This window comes from Camponotus vicinus, unplaced genomic scaffold, assembly GCF_025532165.1.
Source record: "Camponotus vicinus isolate PSW18456_S1 unplaced genomic scaffold, iyCamVici1.0 SCAF_11, whole genome shotgun sequence".
NCBI lineage: Eukaryota > Metazoa > Arthropoda > Insecta > Hymenoptera > Formicidae > Camponotus > Camponotus vicinus.
Genome location: NW_028141947.1, coordinates 14,939,191 through 14,959,983, shown reverse-complemented (window position 1 = coordinate 14,959,983; position 20,793 = coordinate 14,939,191). Strand labels below are relative to the sequence as shown.

The following is a 20,793-nucleotide window of genomic DNA, read 5'->3' as shown; positions in this document are numbered from 1 at the left end:
AAAGATCCATTAGAAATTTTCTTGGTAATGATCAAAGAACGTTCGAGATATTCGTTGTAAATCCGCTCATTGATAAAGTGGTTCTTTGTACTGTGCTTCATCCGAAGTTATGACTCATGCATAGTCATAGTGACGCATTTACCGTTCATCACAAAGATACAGCTATTAATAATTAATCATCTTTTTTGCAATCTTTAGCAATCTTTTTCGTAAATATACAAAACAAGACTATAGCTTCGGCTTAAAATACTTCAAATGCACAATGCTTGGTATATATATGCTGTAACATAAATATTGTATGCAGAATATTTTTCACTTGAAGTTTGAACATTTTAAAATCTGTTAAAGATAAAAAAACAATATGAATAAAGTATAATCGCCTTTTTCTAAATATAAATATTTCTCTTTAAAATTTTATTTAAAATTGTCTATAATTAGTAAAATCGAATGTGTGTTAAAATAAAAATAATAAAAATATTTATGCGTGTTAAAATAAAAATAATAAAAATATTTTTATTTTAACACACATTCGATTTTATTAATTATAAACCATTTGCTCACAAGAAAGCAGGTTTCTTTTCTCTTATTGTTGGATGATCATATTTATTCAATGAATAGAAATTATTCGAAATTTATCGAAGAAACCTGAATACAAGAGCCTTAACGATATGCGACTTCGGCAATCAAATGAAGCATCTGGTATATAAATATCCGTATAGGACTGCAATTACATACATCGAGCTGCTTACGTAAGCGTGAATAACGCATATGTTAATATAGCCGAAGAATGCGAAAAAGTGCTTGTCGGAAATTATGTGGCTCAAGGAAAAGCTATATGAAAAAATGCTACATTTTGTAACACGTCGTTGAATTGTAAAATTGACACAATTTCAAGTCGAGTGGATAACATGATACACGTGAACATAATTGATATAATGTTATGTGCCATTAGTACGCTTTTAGATAAAAATTATTTATTATTTATGAAATTTTATTAAATTTTTAAATTTCTTTAATTTAAATTTTTTAAATTTCCTACTATTTTATGATATACAACACATTGTTTCTTTTGGATGAAGATATATTTGCAAGAAATATTTAATAGCTAGAGCTAGCATATGTTACAGGCAAAGTGTATTGTTTAAATGTAAATCGTTTTCTCAGTTTATATATTCTTAAACATTTTTGTATATAATTAAGTATAAATATATATTGCCTATTAAAAATTCATTTAAAATATATTTATACACAAATTATATTCTAGAAAAATAGCACTTACGCTTTACTTAAAAGATTAGACTTTACGATATTCTTAAGATGTTTGTTATTTACGTCATTTGTGTCATGTTATCCAATAGCTTTTATCTTAATATATTTACTGTCCATGAAATATACACATGTGATTTGATGAGTGTATGTACATGTCAAAAGACACTCGAAATTTCCCGTAAAATAATATTTGGATTTATTTAAGGAAGTGAAAACATAATATAAGTGTGATATAAGTGTTTATTTAAGGAAGTGAAAACATGATATAAGTGTGATATGAAAAATATTTAAACAAAATAAAATCCCTACATCTTCAAATAAAAAACATCAGTAATATATGATGACGGATAAGATTATAAAAGTGATTATTAAAATGAACAGAAGTGAACAGTGAATATATTAAAGTTAAAAAAATAAAATTCAGAAAATTTATAAATTATTAAGGAAATGAAAACTTACATGAAATGTAAAGAAATCGCCAACAATGAAAGCTAAGTGGATAATGATATATATTCCAATTTTTATTTCGATAATCTGATAACATTCTTATCTGAAAAGAGAAAACAAAAGAGGAAATTAGTAAGAATATTAGTAGAGAATTAGTAAAAGATTATTAGTAGAAAGATTTTCTACATTTCTTTTATATTTCCCGGTGTTAAAAAAATTAAATTTTGCTATTTCTAGAAATATGCAAATTTGAAATTAATCAAATTCATCGAAACTCTTAGAAAATTTATAACGCACTATTTAAACAATCTTATCTCCAACTGATAATCGTGCACAAAATTTACTGGAATCTTTTTAAATATGATATTAATTGATTTTAATATATTAATTGACTTTAATATGATATTAGTATATAGTATATAGAAAGAAGTTTAAAAAAATAGTCCTTATTTTCTCGCATATTTAATATTATCAATACGGCGTTAAATATATTTTCAAAATATGTTACAAAATTAAAAAATTATCTGTATTATATTATTTGTCTAATATCTTTTATTTTTATATCATCAAACGTGTGCTCTTTAATACAATTACAAGTTTAATGTTTTATTAATGTACAAATTTCCTTAATATATACCTAAATGTAATTATAAATATTTTAAGACAAATGTTATACATACATGATTTAAATGTATAATAATTTAAATGTATATATAAAAATATTATGTATATTATTAAATATTGATTATTAAATATTGATAAAAATTATCGATGTTATATTTTAATTTAAAATGTATAAATTATTTAAGAGGAAGAGAACAAAAACATAATAAATAAATGTAACAGATATACATTTTTCTCTCACGTTTTAAGAACTTGCTCAGCTGATTATACCTGGACACGTGATTATGTAGAGTGGATCATATGACATGCGAGAAGCCAATCGCCATGCATTTTGTACATTTAGTAAGGCCGCCAATATTCGCGACTGCGCGTTATCACCTGTGATGTGCGTGCCATGAATGGTTTACGCTATGCCGGACTTTGTCCTTGAATGTAGTGATTGATAGCGATTATTTCATTCCTCGTTGCTAATATTGAGATAACGTTCGCCGGGAATTTTTCGCTCCTTTAACAAGTTTTCAAGCCGCAAAAATGTATTAATTGATATTTCTCACATATAGTGACATTTTGAGGTATTTGTGCGATAAAGTGTCATGTTTGAGTTATCAAAAATGTCAAGATTGCTATGATTGTCTGCAATAACTTATCATTCCTTTTATCTGTCAACAGAGTACTTTCCAGAGTTTTTAAATTTTATATCGTTACGTGTATATATGCACATATTGAAATATATAATATAATAATTGTTCCATAATTGTTTAAAATTTCCCTTTCTCTAAACATATGTTACCAATGAGTCTATTAAAGTGTAAAAGAATAAGTGTGAAAGAATGAAAATTATATAAGAAATAAAAAAAAATTTTTGTGTGATTACAGGTTGTTTGTGTACTTTTAAAACATGCTTTGTTAATACTAATAGAGAAATATAAAAATGTCATATGAGTTTATTATACAGGAGGACCACTTTTACAACTCTAATTATGATATATTGAAGAGATGATAATTTTATTAATATCTATATAGAAAAAATGGTAAGTTACAGATATAAAACAAATCAATGCCTTTTCTTTATCGTATTTACAAATTTATATATAAGGCATTTCTTATCTATTTCTTTTTTTATTTCAGATTAATCAAGAAAACATATTATCAACATCTTTATCCTTGAGCACAAATCAATATATGCAGAATGAAGATGAACCAACAGATAATTTATATCTCGCACTAATACAATGCTTTGGTATTATTCTATGTGGGTAAGAATGCATTTATTGTTTATCCAAATGAAATATACAAGAAAATATCAAGGATCAAGAATCTTTCTCAGATTGCAATATTGTTCTTCTAATTTTTCTCGCATATTGAATATTGAAGTTAAATGATTAATTAAAGATTTATTATATACAATTTTATACTAATGAGAATATGTATTTCACAGGTATTTAGCAGGAAGATGCGGTATGATGACAAAGACTGAAGCAAATGGCCTGAATACTTTTGTTGGTACTTTTGCTTTGCCGTCATTAATCTTCATGTCTCTGGCAAAACTTGATTTCACATTGGTTAATTGGAAATTTTTGCTCGCTGTATTGATTGCTAAGAGCTGTGTATTTATTACTGTACTAGCAGTTTCATTAGTAATTAAAAAGCCATCGAATCCTGGACGTGCTGCACTCTTTGCAATATTTACTACTCAAAGCAATGATTTTGCTATTGGATATCCAATGAGTGAGAAAAATAGAATTATACATACATATCACGTTTGTACATAATTCCACACTATATTTAATATATTTTTTCATACTAAATATTGCCATTTTAGTTAATGCTTTATATGGAAAAACACATCCAGAATATGCTGTGTATCTATATTTGATGGCGCCTATATCATTGGCCATTTTAAATCCGATTGGTTTCGTATTGTTGGAGATAGGCAAGCGACGTGTAGAAGAACATTCAAATTGTAGAGACATGGTTTATTCCATTATGAAAGGTGTCGTACTGAATCCAGTACTGTTCATGACAGTTTTGGGCATTATAGGCAATCTTATATTTAATCATAGTATACCGCGCTTACTTGCCGCAATTCTCGAAGTACTCGGTAACGCTTTTTCCGCTAGCGCATTGTTTCTTCTCGGTTTGATGATGGTAGGAAAGATACACAAATTAAAAGGTACTGCGCTAGTTATACCGGGTATATTGATCTCGGTGAAGCTACTGGTCTTACCTCTAGTCATAAGAGAATCTATTATTCTCTTGAATGCCGGAGATAACTTAACGGAAACAAGAAATTTGAGTACTTATGGCTTCCTGTATGGTACTATTCCGACAGCACCGGCTTTATTTATTTTCACTTTGCGATATAATCTCGAAATCGATTTAATTGCATCAGCAATGGTAGCTTGTACGTTTCTCTCTGCTCCGCTTATGTTTGTATCTGCTAAAGTGATCAATGCAGTTTATGCTGGAATTACACCGGCCAATTATGCACGACAATTAAATATTTTTTCCTTTGATATAAGCGTTGCGTCAGTAATAGCTTGTATATGGCTGTTGATTTGTTTCCTTGGATTTGGACGGAAAAGATATAATAAAGTCACTCATCGATGTACACTATGTCTCATAATTGCGCAGGTATATATAATAAGTTAAGATGTGTTTCTACATTATATATTCAGTTTAATTTTATGTATATTTTTCACACGTTTCCAGTTTGCAGCGGCGATAGGTGTGATAATTTGGTCAAAACTTGATCCAAGTGATAATCGGTCAACATTATGGTAATAAAAATTTTATATAATCATTTTTTATCAAATAAGATTTTGATATTAATTGTTGTTATTAATTAAAGGTATGTCCAATTTATTTTAATAACTACTGGCGTATACGCAAGCAGAATATGGACGGCTGCAATTGCAGCAACATTACTATTTTTGAGTTCACGCTCGTTATCCTTTGTTGAAAATCTACAAAAATGGTTTTATCCTATTGGATGGGGGTACGGATATGAGAGCTTTTCTCACGAATTCTTAATAATTTCTACATTTATATCTATATTTATGCAATGTATAATAATTAATTTGCAGAATACCACTTCTAATGACGACAATAATGTGCACTATTACACTAACTCCATCTGAGTTTGATTTAAAAAATCCGAGTTTTCAATTGACTAGAGTTCAAGCTGCTGTATCTTCATTTATATTAATATTTTGCTTTATAGGTATGTTATAATAAAAGATATATGTTTGTAACATTTGATAATATTTATGTTCCAAATTACTATTGTTATATTACTATTTATGAAATATAGGAAATTTACTTAATATCTTTATTATGATATATACTGATTTTTTAATAATTATTTTTTTATGCTGTACAGTGACATTAGGTTGTTTAGTTTTGCAACAGAGATATCAAAGAAGACACATTACAATGTCATATGAACATTTAAGGAATAATACAGAAAATATTACTACAACTGAAAATACTACAACTGAAAATACTACAACTGAAAATAATGAAAGAAGTATAGTAGATGTGGAAGATTTAGTTTCTCCATTAATTAATGCACCTATGTAAGTTAATTAAAAATAAAAATGTCAATAGAAATTTGCAAATTAATTATAAACAGTATCTTTTTAGAATTGGCTGTGAATTTCAAGGTAGTTGTTCGAATGGAGTATGCAGAGCTGATAATATAGAGAGAGATTGCAATGAAGAAGATAGAACAAATACAGATAACGATCCACAGATTTTGCGACATCTCGTTTTCCTTATTTTACTATTGTGTTCTATGTTTATTGTACGTAAATTATTTTTATCGACACTATTGACATACTGTGAAATCAATATTAATATATTATAGGGCTTATCGATATCTGTGGGAACATTAATAATGGAACAGCTAACTGGCATTTATGCCGAACTTGCATTCTTGGATGTAGCATTGAACTTTGGACAATCTTTAATAGCATTCGCTATTTTTGGACTCGATCCTAGTTTAGGTAAATTGGGTAGCTGGCTACAAAAAGTGTGCAAGAAGTGGCAATTTGGTATGTTTTTTATGACATATATTTTATATATATTTCATATTTATACACAAGTTCATGTATATTTATATGTAAATTTATACATCTATTAAAAGATGTACAAATATCAAAATAAGTATTATATAAATTTATATCTAATTTATATAATACCTTAATTTTTTATAGCAAATTAACTTGTTAATTGATATACTTTGATAATATTTTATAATATATAATATATAATATATATAAATTTATAATATATAATATACAGGGTTAGGAAAAAGTCTGGATACCCCCGAAAATTTTGGGAACTAAGGGTTATGGAGGAAAACTTCAAATACGAAAGTTGTAGGATATCAAACGGAGCATCTCATGGTAACCTTGACTTTGACCTTGACAGCGACCTTGAGGGTTGTTTCAAGGTCGTTGTTTTTTTCAAATGGAACCCCCCATTTTTTATTGCATATTCTTATAGCTCATCTCGAGAGCTTTCCAAAACACTATAATTAAGTTAGCTTTCATTAAGTACTTTCCGAGTTATGAGGCTTGAAATAATTTCTTAATTTTATATAAACCGTAAAATATCTTGTAAAATATTCATTTTTCGATTATCTTACCTTAATACTTTTATGTACAAAATAATGAGAGGAATCAATTGGTGTAAAGAAAACACATAATTGTTTCGAAAAAAAAAAATGTAATTGTTAATTGCAAATTAACAACATTAAATGTAATTTGCAATTAACAATTACATTTTTTTTTTCGAAACAATTATGTGTTTTCTTTACACCAATTGATTCCTCTCATTATTTTGTACATAAAAGTATTAAGGTAAGATAATCGAAAAATGAATATTTTACAAGATATTTTATGGTTTATATAAAATTAAGAAATTATTTCAAGCCTCATAACTCGGAAAGTACTTAATGAAAGCTAACTTAATTATAGTGTTTTGGAAAGCTCTCGAGATGAGCTATAAGAATATGCAATAAAAAATGGGGGGTTCCATTTGAAAAAAACAACGACCTTGAAACAACCCTCAAGGTCGCTGTCAAGGTCAAAGTCAAGGTTACCATGAGATGCTCCGTTTGATATCCTACAACTTTCGTATTTGAAGTTTTCCTCCATAACCCTTAGTTCCCAAAATTTTCGGGGGTATCCAGACTTTTTCCTAACCCTGTATATAAATTTATAATATATAATATTTAATATTGACAGGAAAAGAATTAGAGTTACCTTGTGAAGATGCTCTTAGTACAGAAGTAAGGGCAATCCGAGAACAATTTAATCGATGTCATCTAGAAGCATGTCGAGCACGTATATCTATGTGCCGTAGACGATTGTTGAAAGTATATAAAGGAGTCTTTTCGGGGTCGGATTTGGTCAACTGGTTGTTGGAAGTTGGAATTGTCGACAGTCGAGAAGAAGCTGTGCACTATGGTCGTTGTTTATTAGATAGTAGAGTCCTACAACATGTCGATGGTACACATCATTTCTATGATCAAAATTTTCTGTATACATTCAACGCATAGCTAAATTTTGGAATATTTTCGACGAAACAAACTAGCTCTACTCATATCGTTCAATATTTCGTTGAACCATTTCAAAATTATCGTTGAAATATTGAATGATAGGAACGATTAAAAGAAATTATTTAAGATAATTTATATAGTCGAACTTCCATATTCTTTACTCTTTATTAAATATTCTTTTTAATCTTTCTTTTTAGAGAAAAAAGTCTCTATATTCATATATATATATATATATATATATATATATATATATATATATATATATATAAACAATAATAAAATTAATCTCAGAATACTGCAAAGAAAAAGATGAATATAATAATTTTTTAATTACTCATGAGAGTATGACTAAAGTTTGACTATGTGTTTAAAGTTATTTGAGGACGAGCACAAAAAATTAGTATATATTATTATATAATTAATTTATTTGCACATATTTATTTTAAATTATTATAGATATAATTTATGTAGCACAATTTATAAAAATCTTGAAAATATTATAAAAAAGTATCAAAAGGAGAAATATTTCTTTATATATATATATATATATATATATATATATATATATATATATATATATTTATTTATTTATATTAATATATATGGATGTGTAACATAACTTCTTTGCACAGTACAATAATTTATTCCTATTATTTATTGAAAAGTAGCATCAGTATTATTTTTCTTACTATTTTGCTATTATTATGTATAAAATGAGTAAAGGCTGTGCTTAGTACATTACAAACTCTCAATATACAGTGACAAGGCTGTTTTTATATAGAAAAATTTAAATTATTTAGTAATATATTTAATTAAAAAATATGATGGAAATAATGATTGAAGGAGACAAAAAAATATTGAAAGTATTTAAACTACTTTTTCAATGTATGTTAACATCAAATTTGAGAGTTTTACATTTTTTATTTTGCATTAATATTTGAAATACGTGGAAGAATTAATAATTTATATGCTATTATTTATGTGATAATATATATTTATTGTTATTTGCTCTTGATTATTTCTTATCATATTTTTCATATTTATAAAATATAAAAAATATGATAAGAAATAATCATGTGCAAAGGTTATGCAATGGAGTGTAATGGAAGAATTTTTTATTGGATTGAATTTATCTGATTTTATTTTTTATAATAAACTATCATGTTTTATTAAATTATTTAAGATGATCTTTATATACACTATATATGCCGACAAGTAATAAATACATGATAATTATATCAAAAGTGCAAATAATTATTGATATACAAAATTATTTTCCTTTCTTCTATTGTTGTAAAATATATATTGGGTACTCCAGAAAAATTTAGATAATAAAATATAATTTTATATAAAAAATATGTATTATTACAATACATATTTTTATATAAAATAAATGTGTATTATTATAAATGTATTATTATAATCATAGTTTATATATAAATCTGGATTTTTATAAATTTAGAAACATAGATCATCATCAGGATCATCTTCATCTATATCATCTATATCATCTGGATGATAAAATATTCTAGAGGTATTTGTTGTATTAACAGTATAAGGTAAAGGTGTTTTGTTTCTTTGTTCCATTTCTTGAGCATTCATCTCTATTCTAAACGATGATTCAATTTTCACTGCTTGACTTTCATTTGCTTCTGATTTGCGAGCATTTGCTATTGCAATTTTTTCAGTGTTAATCTGATAAGATGTACTCTCCTGCTTTATTATTTCTGTTTGACATACTATGGAACCACCCAATTTTCTATAAATGAGTCTTGCAGTGTAAATTAAATTATTTATAGAGCTAATTCCGGTAAATTTCTCTAGTTTAACATAAATAGTACCCAAAGTTTCAATTGCAGGCACTTTCTGTACAATATCTCTCCGATAAATGCATATAAGTTGTGACACCTGCTTACTTAATTTTTCTACGAACCATAGAGCCTTTGCTAGACCCACATATAGAATTAAAGAACTCAAGCAATTGACGATAACTGTATTCCGAGGCTTCAACTTGACAGTTTTAAGTATATATTCAAGATTTTCCAAATCTTTCTTTACAACTTCATTTATATTGACAGTATAATAATCATGTAAATGTATATTCTTGGATATAAATGGTCCAGATTCGTTGTCATACCAAAATTTTGGATCAGAAAATGACAATAAATCGATACTATAGTTAGGATCCTTCTCCTTCCATGCATGCAGCCATCCAGCTATTAATGATTCCGCATACATTACATCTAATCCTGTGAAATAATTGGTATTTTTTTGATTCATAAAACACAGACTATATCGAATCAGCTTGATTTAATTAAAAAGTAACCAACCTTCATCTATAATAATCACTTTTGTTCCTTCTAATACAGGTAATGTATCCATGTATGCCATTTTATATAAAGTATACTTTTATGTAGCTTTATAGAAAAAAATGGAGATAAAATATATACAATCGTGATAATTATGACAAAAAATACAAGGAAAGATAATAAAGTTCTTAGGAAGGTACGATTATATTGACATTTATGCGTATCTTTGTGATATTGGATCTTACTTATATGCTTTGAGTAATTTTCTCAATAAAATATGTATTTAAACGTAATCATTTCTTATTATTTGTCACACAAACATAAAATGACAAACTAAAAATTCAACATGTTGTTTCTTCGAACACATGCACGTAATCGCTCGTAATTCAACAAACATAACCAAATCATCGAGAAATCGTCATTTTACGATTAACATTTTATGTCGAAAATATGAATCATCGTTTAGTAAAATGATTGCCAGTTTTATTAAAGTCTTTAATCTTTAATAAAAAAAAAGATATAAAAGATTTTATTTACGGAGCAAGGTCAATATTTTAAAATAAAATAAAAGAGATTAGTTTTACCTGCGTTCTGGTAAAAAATGCGATAGTATCGATATCAAATTCCGAGATATATCGACCATCTTTTATTTCAAAAATTAGTAAAGCACTCGCGAAAGATAAATATTCAGGAAAAATATGTACTCAAAAAGCTCCAAAAATATATATAAAAATGTTAATAATGTAAATAAGTAATTTTTTATTATTTTTTAAAATTCTGACACCATATTTTTTTGACACATATTTATTGCATCTTTATTTCTGAATGAATGACGGAGAGATATTACTATCCCGATTTATCTACGTCAAAATTGTTGATGGATACTTTAAGGCAAATATAAATAACATAAATACCTATGGAATGCGACGCGATCTCTCTTAAAATATTCTTTTCTTTTTGTATACATACATTAGATAAAATTATATCTCTTTTTCTTTCTACTTATTTCTTCATATATCTCTATGTCGATATTTTTGAAAGTCACAAATATTTCGTATTATCGCATTTCTAAGCCATTATTCATAACCAAATAAACACTTATCTGAAGAAAGGGAGAGAAAAAGAAAGCAAGGTTCGCTTATCTTTTCTAGCATAATATCTCATTTTTCATATCGTATTTAAGATAAGCACATGTCCAGATATAGCAAAGAAAAAGGGAAAAAGAGGGAAATTAAAGGAAGATGTAAAAAAGTATGGTCAAAAGAAGGCGTGAAATATCAATACCTCGCTAAAAACATTCACCGCGCGTCGACCGATGCTCCTTATGGCACATATTAACGGGACAACAGAGAGTGTCGCTCACCTTTTTTGGACGATAACAGCGTCGAAGGCGATTGGCCGGGGCGCGCCGACCAATCGCGTGGGCGCGCGTCTCGCCAAGGGCGTTGTCGCGGCCGATTGGTCGGCAGACGGCGTCGCGATCGCGGCCGAGGGGCAATGCGAACGTCGTTGAACGGGCGAACGTGACCGAAGACACAGCCACAGCGACGGGCGAAAGATGAGTGCCAGAGTGTGTGTCACATCGAGGCAGTTTCGCTCGCAATAGGGAGCTTTTATTTTGACAGTGCGATACGCGAGCGGGTAGCGCGATGTTCATCACCACGACGTGTCCCTGAGCGAAGCCGAGTAGCGTCGAGTAGCGCGCGTACGTCGCGTAAGATCAGAAATATCGTCGCTCCGGGTCTCAGCCAGTCGGAGACGAGCGGGCGCGCTGTGTGCACCTGCATGTGTCACTTGTGAGTGCAGTGCGACCAGGGCACGTAGTAGTACCCTACCCTACCCTACTAGCGTTCCTACGCACGAGAAACGCGTGGTGCGCCGTTTGCGACGTTGTTATTATTGTTATTATTGTTATCATTATTATTACTATTGTTATTATTATTGTTGTTGTTGCTCCCGCTACCGCTGCTGCTGCTGCTGCCACTGCCGTCGTCGCCGCCGCCGCTGTTGCTGTTGCCGCTGTTGCCGCTGTAGCAGACACCGACGACGCCGACGCTGCCGCTGTCGCCGCTGTTGTTTCCCTCGTGCATCCTCACCACGAGTCGTACCACCACGTTGCCGGTCGTTGTCGTGGCGAGAGCCAGATGCGAGACTGAGAAAGAGAGAGCGAAAGAGAGAGAGCATCATCGCCGTCGTCACCGATGAGTTTGGCCTGCTGTTCACTGCTACCTCTCTAACTAATCGCAAGCGTGTGTGATGCCCGGGAGCCGCTCCAGCACGGACCCAGAGCACAAGTCACCGCGGGAAAGTGGTGAAGACTCCGAGGATGAGAGCGAGATCCTGGAAGAGAGCCCCTGCGGGCGGTGGCTTAAACGCCGGGAAGAGGTACATGTTCCTTTATTTAAATTATTTTGCAAATGGTTCTGTTTCATCTCATAATTTTCTTCTGCCGATACCTTTCCACTGATGTGGAGGGCTTTCGCATGTTTCATTGTTTTGCATCTGAGGGTTCTAGTTTGCCGCAGGATGCGAGGTTTCCTAAAAGACTTTGATTTGATAAATGTTTCATTTTTTTCTACATCTTTCAAATGTTTCTTTTAAACTTTTATGTTATTTGATTTTATGGAGTGGAGCGTTTGTGAAAGCTATTGTATGGAAAGCTATTGTATTAACAATGAGATTAAAGCTTCTAACATCTGTCATTGTTGGAATATGGATTATAAGATTGACTAACTGTATATAATTTTTGTATTGGTTTTTACTATTTGTTTAGCTGATAACTATAATATAAGAGCGATTTCTTGTATTCTTAGGTTTCTACAGTCACTAGAATTGTACAGTTAAATTACTTCATGTAAAATGCTTTATTAATGATATTTCTTAATGTATAATGATTAATATTTTCATAAGCTGCTAAGTACAAGCAGGCTATAATTATCATGAAACACTTCAAAGATTTATTCACATAATATTTACATCTTTCTTTACATATATATTTTAATTTTATTTACAGATATATCTCTTTCGAAACAGTATTAACATAAAATGCTTTTGTTTTGATGCATATAATAAATATTAGGACAATTTATTTCAAATTGCATTTATACAGGTGGACATATGTACACAGATGGTTCCATTATAAAAAGTATGCAGATTATTGAGATTTGCTTTCATGTAACATCAATATCTCCTTTATATCATTGAATTTCTCTTATTATTTGGTATGCTTCATCTGTATTTTAACTCATACCAGATTCTTGGCACAAACATCTTACCAATATTAGGCTCATTCATATTTTATCCTAAAATTAGATTACTGACGTTCTATTATCGAATATATAAATCAATAAAATTATTTTGATTGCGCTTACCTTACCAGCAATCTAATGCTATCCTTTTTTAGAAGTAAAATAATTTTTATTGCCTTAAATGGCATTATAAAAGATTAGCTTCTATTCATTTGGATTTTACATAATTGTATTTTTTATTTTAATATGATTATATTTATGACTACTTTGCACACATTTTGCATTATTTTATATTATCTCAATAATAGAAACTGTAATAAACTTTTTGTTTTCAAAACATAATCTCATTATGCTTTTGCTACATTTATTTTTATGCTTCTATATTACTATAGTTGAGGAAAACTTATAATTTGATTATTATTAATTCCTTTAAATGATATATGTTTTTATAAAGTATTATTTGCATTATAATCTTAGTTTTCTTTCCATTTTGTGAGAAATAATACTATTCGTGAAATATCTAACATCTTTATATATGTCTGAATGTGTAGTTTTATATTTATAATGTCTACACATTTTGCATTAATCATAGAAGATATATTTATTTCAGGTATATGTAGGTTCGAAATCTACGTTAGCTGAAGGTTCTAACTTTGGATCGACAAGAGGAACTGAAAACGAAGTTACTGAAATGGAAGTATGTAACATTGTGAAACAGGAAGCGGAATAATTTTTACATTTCATTGTACTTGTGTGCGTTGAGTTGTTAGTTTATCATTTCTTGAAAGTACTTTGTCCAGAGTTATAATAATTTAAATGAAGACAATAACAATTTGCATATATTATACTATTATGAACTAGCTGGACATTATTGTCTCTAATATCTGCGGTGGCAAGTCCTCCACTGAATCATCTCCCCTCTTTAAATTCTTGACAAGGTCACATCCATGTAATAGTAAATAGGCGTTGAAATCGTTTCAATGTACCACTTTAAGTACGTTTAAAATGGATGATTACAGTAATGCAATCCATTATACCTATATATAGATTGTATCGAATGAACCTGTTCAAATCACAACTTACAATATGCATTTATAATGTGTTTATAACATATTTATATAATAGATAATATCTAAAATAATAGATAATATTTGGATAATCGCGAATTTAAAAATATTATCCAGGAATTCTAGGATCATCTAGTTCTAATAAATAGAACCAAATGATTTTGGAGTACCTGAACAATATTTTTAAATTTGCTGGTACAATTGGGTATAAAAAGAGAGACTATTTTCTCATATTAATAATGCTGTATATCTGCAAAAATTTTTATAATTAAATAATTTTATAACTTTTTTCATTTGTTTTTATTAAGATAAATCATTAAGAAATATATAGAAATTAATACTAATTTTTGTGTCTGTAGGTGGAACAGAGAGATGTTCCTGGAATTGACTGTGCCTATCTGGCAATGGATACAGAAGAGGGTGTTGAGGTGGTATGGAATGAGGTACAATTTTCGGAAAGAAAAAATTTCAAGGCCCAAGAAGAAAAGATACAACTTGTTTTTGAGAATCTCACACAATTGGAGCACCCTAACATTGTTAAATTTCATAGGTATTGGACAGATACCCATAATGACAAACCCCGAGTAAGTGCATGAGAGTCTACATTTATATAAATATGATTTTTATATATTATTGATGTATTTTTTTATATTATTTTCTAGGTTATATTTATAACAGAATATATGTCATCCGGGTCCCTGAAACAGTTCCTAAAACGAACAAAGCGCAATGTAAAAAAGTTGCCTCTACAAGCATGGAAACGATGGTGTACACAAATACTTTCTGCGCTTAGGTAATATAAGCAATATAATACTATGTATCGAGCAAATGTGATATTTATTTCCAATTTTATATATGTTATGTTTAAAACGTTTCAGTTATTTGCATTCCTGTTCACCCCCTATTATACATGGAAATCTTACCTGTGACACTATATTTATTCAACATAATGGTCTTGTAAAAATTGGTTCAGGTAAGTACATATATAAGAAAAAAAAAGTAGAATGAGTTTTCTCTGTTATATATTAAATACATAATGTATACAGAGATATCATTTTATATTTAAACAGATAGCATGTCTGTGCATTGTATTTGAATTTATAAATTCTGATAAAAACAGATTATCATATTAGAATGATTATTTTCTGAATTAAATGATCAGTATACAATGAGATAAGACTATATGTGAGGTATCTCCATCTTTTTCTCATTCACAGAATTGTTTAAACTGTATATCTTTGCTTTATCATCATTTTTCATAAAGAAAATATTACATCATAGCAAATATTACATCATTTTCTTGTTTGAAAAATATATAACATAAATAGGACACAATTATAATCTTATTCTCTGAAAACTACTTATTCTCTATTTATATATTGTTTAAAAAAATAAAGAGAGTATGCAATAGTTATATCAAACTGAATAAAAAATGCAAATCTATATTAACATTTTCTGCTCAGTTTAGTACTAAGTAGTACATGCCTTCCAAAACTCTTTCTTTTTTCTTTAACATCCTATATATATAAAAATATAGGAACAGCAGATATGTCTAGAATTATATTACACACTTCCTATTTACTTTCATTACTCAATTGAAAGTAAATAAAATTTATGATTCAGCTCCTGATTGAACAAACAACATGACAAGTAATACAATTCATCTTATTGCAGTCAAATTAGGTGTTTGTCTGTAGCACACAAATACATCATGGAGATATTTTCATAAAGAAACATGTATATTTCAGTTATATCTTACAAAAGAATTATTTGTTATAAATAATTGTAAGAAAATGTATTATCAATTTTGAAAATGAATAGCTTTAAAATAATATTTATTAATGTTATGTAATACACACAGGGATGCATCAAACATGATATTTATAAATTGCTTGTAAATAGTTAAATTTTCTTTTTTTAGCATAAATAGCATTCTCTAACATATATATTTATATATATGCTACATGAATGTACAAAACCATGTATGTTAAGAATCAAATATTGATTGTTACAAGAATGAATGTGATTCTACCGAATTATATTTATTTTTGAAATGGTGTTTAGAGTTATTTGTACATATTATATTCTATCTAGATAAAACATTTCTCTTTCTATAATTCTATATAATGTTAGTAACATGAGTCCATTAGAAAGATTGTGTTTAAACTATCTTTTCATATTAGGAATAACTTGAGTCCTCATTTTTAATTGTAGCAAATAGGCTAATCTAGATAATGAAAAAAACACAGCAAAGCCTTTGAAGAGAGAGGAAGTACAAATCGTACTTTCGCCCATCCAATGGATAAGTCCATCAACGTTGGTGTCCTTCAATTGGTGTTATTGTGATGAATATTTGAAGAAAAAAATCTCATTTGGCAGATTATCATCAGCTAACGTCAGCTAAGTAAATTAGGCATAAAGAGGTAAACAATTTCTATATTAATTAAGTAGTTTTGCGCATTAAATATACAAATAATTAAAATTTATTTTAATTTTTTCATTAGAGTGCATTAGAGTGCATATGGTTGCGCTATTTATTCTTCTGATTATTAATTGTATTTAATTATAAGGAGAGCAAAGTATACTTGTATATCTTTGTCCTTCTCACAATCATCTAGCGCACACATTTTCATTGTATTTTAATATATATATATATATTTTTTTTTGTTTATGTATCCTGTAATCCCTGATTAAAAAGGATTCCTAAAGCTTTCCGCTCCCAACATTTATACTTATTCAATGAAAGTGCCTCTTTATAACAGAATCAACAGTAAAAATATAAAGTTACTTTTTCAATAAAATCATTTATGTGTTTTATTTATATATTAAAAAAAAAAACATTTTTAGAAGCACTTTCACATATGTATATATGCGAGAATTACTATTAATTGTACGAGGGCTCAAGTTACTCTTAGGATGAATTTTTAGTAAAAACACAATTTTTCTAGAGTGAATTCACTCATCTTAATGTAGGCAGTAAACATACAGAATGTGTAACAAATATGTACCTCTAAAACATATTTGATAAATTACTAAAGCATATATTTATACAATTCTGTCTAATGGCTATCCTATAAAATTTTCTAACACATTATGTGTTCACATTAATATGTCATTTTTATGTTGACACTTAATTTGAAATAAAATAACTTATAAAAATGGCAATAATATCTTTCTAATTACAGTGGCCCCAGATGCAATTCATCATCACATCAAGACTTGTAGAACAAATATGAAGAATATACATTTTGTAGCCCCAGAATATGGAAGTAAGTGTATTGTTTATATCTCGAGAGTTTATATATAGATTATATATTTCAATTATATTTTATTGTCTCTGTTTAAGATTCCGTCACACCAGCCATCGATATCTATTCGTTCGGGATGTGTGCTCTGGAGATGGCCGCATTGGAAATTCAAGGAAACGGTGATACGGGTACAATCGTTACCGAAGAAAACATCTGGAAAACAATAGAATCTTTAGATGATGTTCAACAAAAAGACTTTATTCGTAAATGTCTTCAGGTGGATCCGCTTAGTAGACCGAGTGCAAAAGAGTTGCTGTTTCACCCACTTTTATTTGAAGTACATTCTCTCAAGTTGCTCGCAGCGCATGCCTTGGTCAACTCAGCTAGTAAGTTGAAAAATAATTTTATACTCGATCTGCTGACATTCAATAATTTATTATTTTACAAGAGCTAAAATGGTTATAATTTATATGAAATTTAAGAGAGACTTAAGAATAAGATTACAATTATATAAGTCACATCTAATGATTTGTTTTACAGCTAACATTTCGGAAACAATCACAGACGAAGTGTTACAAAGGCTATATGGACCAGATACCGTAGTTGCCGAAGTAAAATATCAAGGGATGTCCCCACAACAAATTCGTTTAAGTGATATTCCGGTTACGGAAAAATTAGAAAAATTTGTTGAAGATGTAAAGTGAGTATATCAATCACAGATACATCGATCCAGTCTATTACTACATCGGATAAATTGATAACCAGAGTGATTTTTACATTACCAGGTATGGAATATATCCATTGACTGCATTTATGGCGAAATTGCCTCCCCCTGTCCGACCGAGGGCGATATCGCCCGAAGTGACAGAATCGGTTAAATCGGTTACACCCGAACCCGTGGACGTGGAGTCTCGAAGAGTAGTTAATATGATGTGTAATGTTAAACCTAGAGAAGATAGTAGTGAATTACTTGTGAGTGGCATGCATAAAGTATTTGCATGCGAGATAATCTCTAAATAGTGGTTTCATATATCTTAAATCGATGCATTTTGTAGATGACAATATTGTTACGAATGGATGACAAGATGAATAGGCAGTTGACGTGTCCTGTGAGCCAAACAGACACTTCAATGCTTCTTGCACAGGAACTTGTACATTTTGGGTTTATTAATGAGGTAAATTGTCTCTTGTTTATGTTAGAGTTTTGAAGTTTATGAGTACCTTTGCACAAAATATTGTGTGATTGTTGCAGAACGATCGTGATAAAATAGCCAATTTAATCGAAGAGGCATTGAGAAGATACTTCAATAAGCAAATGTTGACACCAGGAATGGTATCGTTAACTAATCTTCCTACTCAAACTACTTTATTGCTGCCCGGTTCGGAATTTCCATGTCTGCAACACTTTGACAATTCTGTGTGCAACGCCACAACATCCAATAGTGATAGTGCAACTAACCTGCTGCCAAAAACCTCAGGTATATCCGTGTCAAGTAACAAAACGAATAAACTTCACGATGACGCAGAACCGCCGACAATCAACGAGAGCGGCAGTTAACCATCCAGGATAATGTCTGAAAACTCAGTTCACTGTGCCACTTTGCACGCTTTATGTATAGACTGGCTATGTATTTTTATATTTAAGTAAACAGAAAGGGGAGAAAGAATGTGAACATAAAGGTGGTGAGAGGGTGCCGTGGCTACACTACTCTAAGCTAAAGACAATTGCAAATTAGGAACTGCTTAGAATGTTTTTACTTTCATTTTTTTAGGCTTCAAAGTAATGTAAACTCTGTTGTCAAATTTCATCATCTCTATATATTTACAGCTTTTATGTTATACAGGTTGTATCTATTATATTGTTACAGATACATGATAAATTGACAAAGAATGTACGAATCTAATATAAAAAGACCAAATACTTGTGATTGTATAATTAAGAGAATAGTTAGAGGCCTGCTGGATATTGATTCATATTTACACATCAAGCTACATATGTGCGATTTGATACTTATCTGTCGTAATTTAATCTATCAAGATACAGAGTTACGAGCGTTTATTATGTATCACGCGTTTCTCTATAATGTCTCTTACAGAATTGCAAAAGATGAAAATTAATATCCGCCGAAATTTTATATCCTGCTTTTCAAATTGGTCACATGTGTATCATACAATTTATTTCCTGATACAAGAATCGAGAAGAATCAATTTAATCATGCATATAAAACTATCTCTTCATTGTACAGCTGTTATAAAAAATTTATTTTAATATTTCAAAAAATATAAATTTTTTTTTTTCGGATAAAGTTTCGATCTCTCACCGCTCTTATTACTTTCGCCAAAATACTCAGTCTATTGTAAAGTCTGTCTAAAAGTGAGCGAACTCATACATACAAATGTTCGCGAGAGAGAAAGTACAGAAATGTGCCCGTTCATTTACAATATTTTTAGTTTCATAGGCAAGATTATACAATGTGCATACTGGCTCAATAGAATAATTTGATAGTAATCGGAAAAAGCCACGGCTCTACTCTATACTTGGGTATTATTGATGTGATTAAACCAAGGTTTATTAAATCTCGATAAAATTAGCTGAAAAATCCTTGTAAATATTTTATATTTTTAAGAAAAATCTGTTGAGACACAGAAAAAACTAGTCATATAGGTATATTTGAATGCTAACAGACTAACACAGATCTTATTACGTCTTTTGCATTTATAACACGTGCTTGGCCAAGAGATACCGCTCCAATTTCTTACCTCGGTCGAATCAATTTTCAGTGAAGCATTTTTCATTAAGTAAACGACTAACCCTAACTAGAGGTATCTGCTACCTACCTACAACAACATAAACTTCGATCTTAAGTATGTAAGTAGATTATCAAACTAAATTGAATGTGTATAGCTTTATAATACAAATTATAAACGACGAAAAAAAAGCGCGACGACTGACTCGTGGATATTATGAAAGGGGCTGTACGATGACAGTGATAAATAAATACTTTAACTCGAAAG

The 20,793-nt window shown here is 29.6% G+C and overlaps 3 protein-coding genes across 13 annotated transcripts; 2 read left to right on the top strand and 1 right to left on the bottom strand.

Moving 5' to 3' along the window:
* The first annotated feature begins 2,708 nt into the window (after positions 1-2,708).
* Anchor (integral membrane protein GPR155 homolog anchor) lies at positions 2,709-9,083 on the top strand. 2 transcript variants are annotated; one of them, XM_083083109.1, is made up of 12 exons: positions 2,709-2,912; positions 3,296-3,371; positions 3,469-3,596; positions 3,779-4,068; positions 4,163-4,974; positions 5,053-5,120; positions 5,192-5,338; positions 5,427-5,563; positions 5,723-5,918; positions 5,986-6,145; positions 6,209-6,395; positions 7,593-9,083. In XM_083083109.1, the coding sequence occupies exons 2-12, from the start codon at positions 3,369-3,371 to the stop codon at positions 7,904-7,906; spliced, it is 2,442 nt and encodes an 813-aa protein (XP_082939235.1). In that variant the 5' UTR covers positions 2,709-2,912; positions 3,296-3,368; the 3' UTR covers positions 7,907-9,083. The 2 variants fall into 2 exon arrangements, with proteins under 2 accessions (XP_082939235.1, XP_082939234.1); XM_083083108.1 differs by having other exon boundaries at positions 3,217-3,371.
* On the bottom strand, positions 9,030-11,555 carry Elp5 (Elongator complex protein 5). 4 transcript variants are annotated; one of them, XM_083083143.1, is made up of 3 exons: positions 11,500-11,555; positions 10,237-10,323; positions 9,030-10,155 (listed from the first exon to the last, which is right to left on the bottom strand). In XM_083083143.1, exons 2-3 carry the CDS (start codon positions 10,295-10,297, stop codon positions 9,365-9,367), a joined length of 852 nt encoding a protein of 283 aa, XP_082939269.1. In that variant the 5' UTR covers positions 10,298-10,323; positions 11,500-11,555; the 3' UTR covers positions 9,030-9,364. The 4 variants fall into 4 exon arrangements, with proteins under 4 accessions (XP_082939269.1, XP_082939271.1, XP_082939270.1 ...); XM_083083145.1 differs by lacking the exon at positions 11,500-11,555 and adding an exon at positions 11,130-11,440; XM_083083144.1 differs by lacking the exon at positions 11,500-11,555 and adding an exon at positions 10,800-10,840.
* Positions 11,556-11,715: 160 nt separating this feature from the next.
* On the top strand, positions 11,716-20,792 carry Madm (MLF1-adaptor molecule). Of its 7 annotated transcripts, none has more exons than XM_083083115.1 (12): positions 11,717-12,011; positions 12,253-12,600; positions 14,074-14,160; positions 14,890-15,114; positions 15,193-15,323; positions 15,409-15,503; positions 17,716-17,799; positions 17,877-18,164; positions 18,319-18,478; positions 18,564-18,750; positions 18,834-18,953; positions 19,031-20,792. In XM_083083115.1, exons 2-12 carry the CDS (start codon positions 12,472-12,474, stop codon positions 19,334-19,336), a joined length of 1,812 nt encoding a protein of 603 aa, XP_082939241.1. In that variant the 5' UTR covers positions 11,717-12,011; positions 12,253-12,471; the 3' UTR covers positions 19,337-20,792. The 7 variants fall into 7 exon arrangements, with proteins under 7 accessions (XP_082939242.1, XP_082939241.1, XP_082939239.1 ...); XM_083083113.1 differs by having other exon boundaries at positions 12,250-12,600; XM_083083111.1 differs by having other exon boundaries at positions 11,717-12,088.
* Position 20,793: the final 1 nt, after the last annotated feature.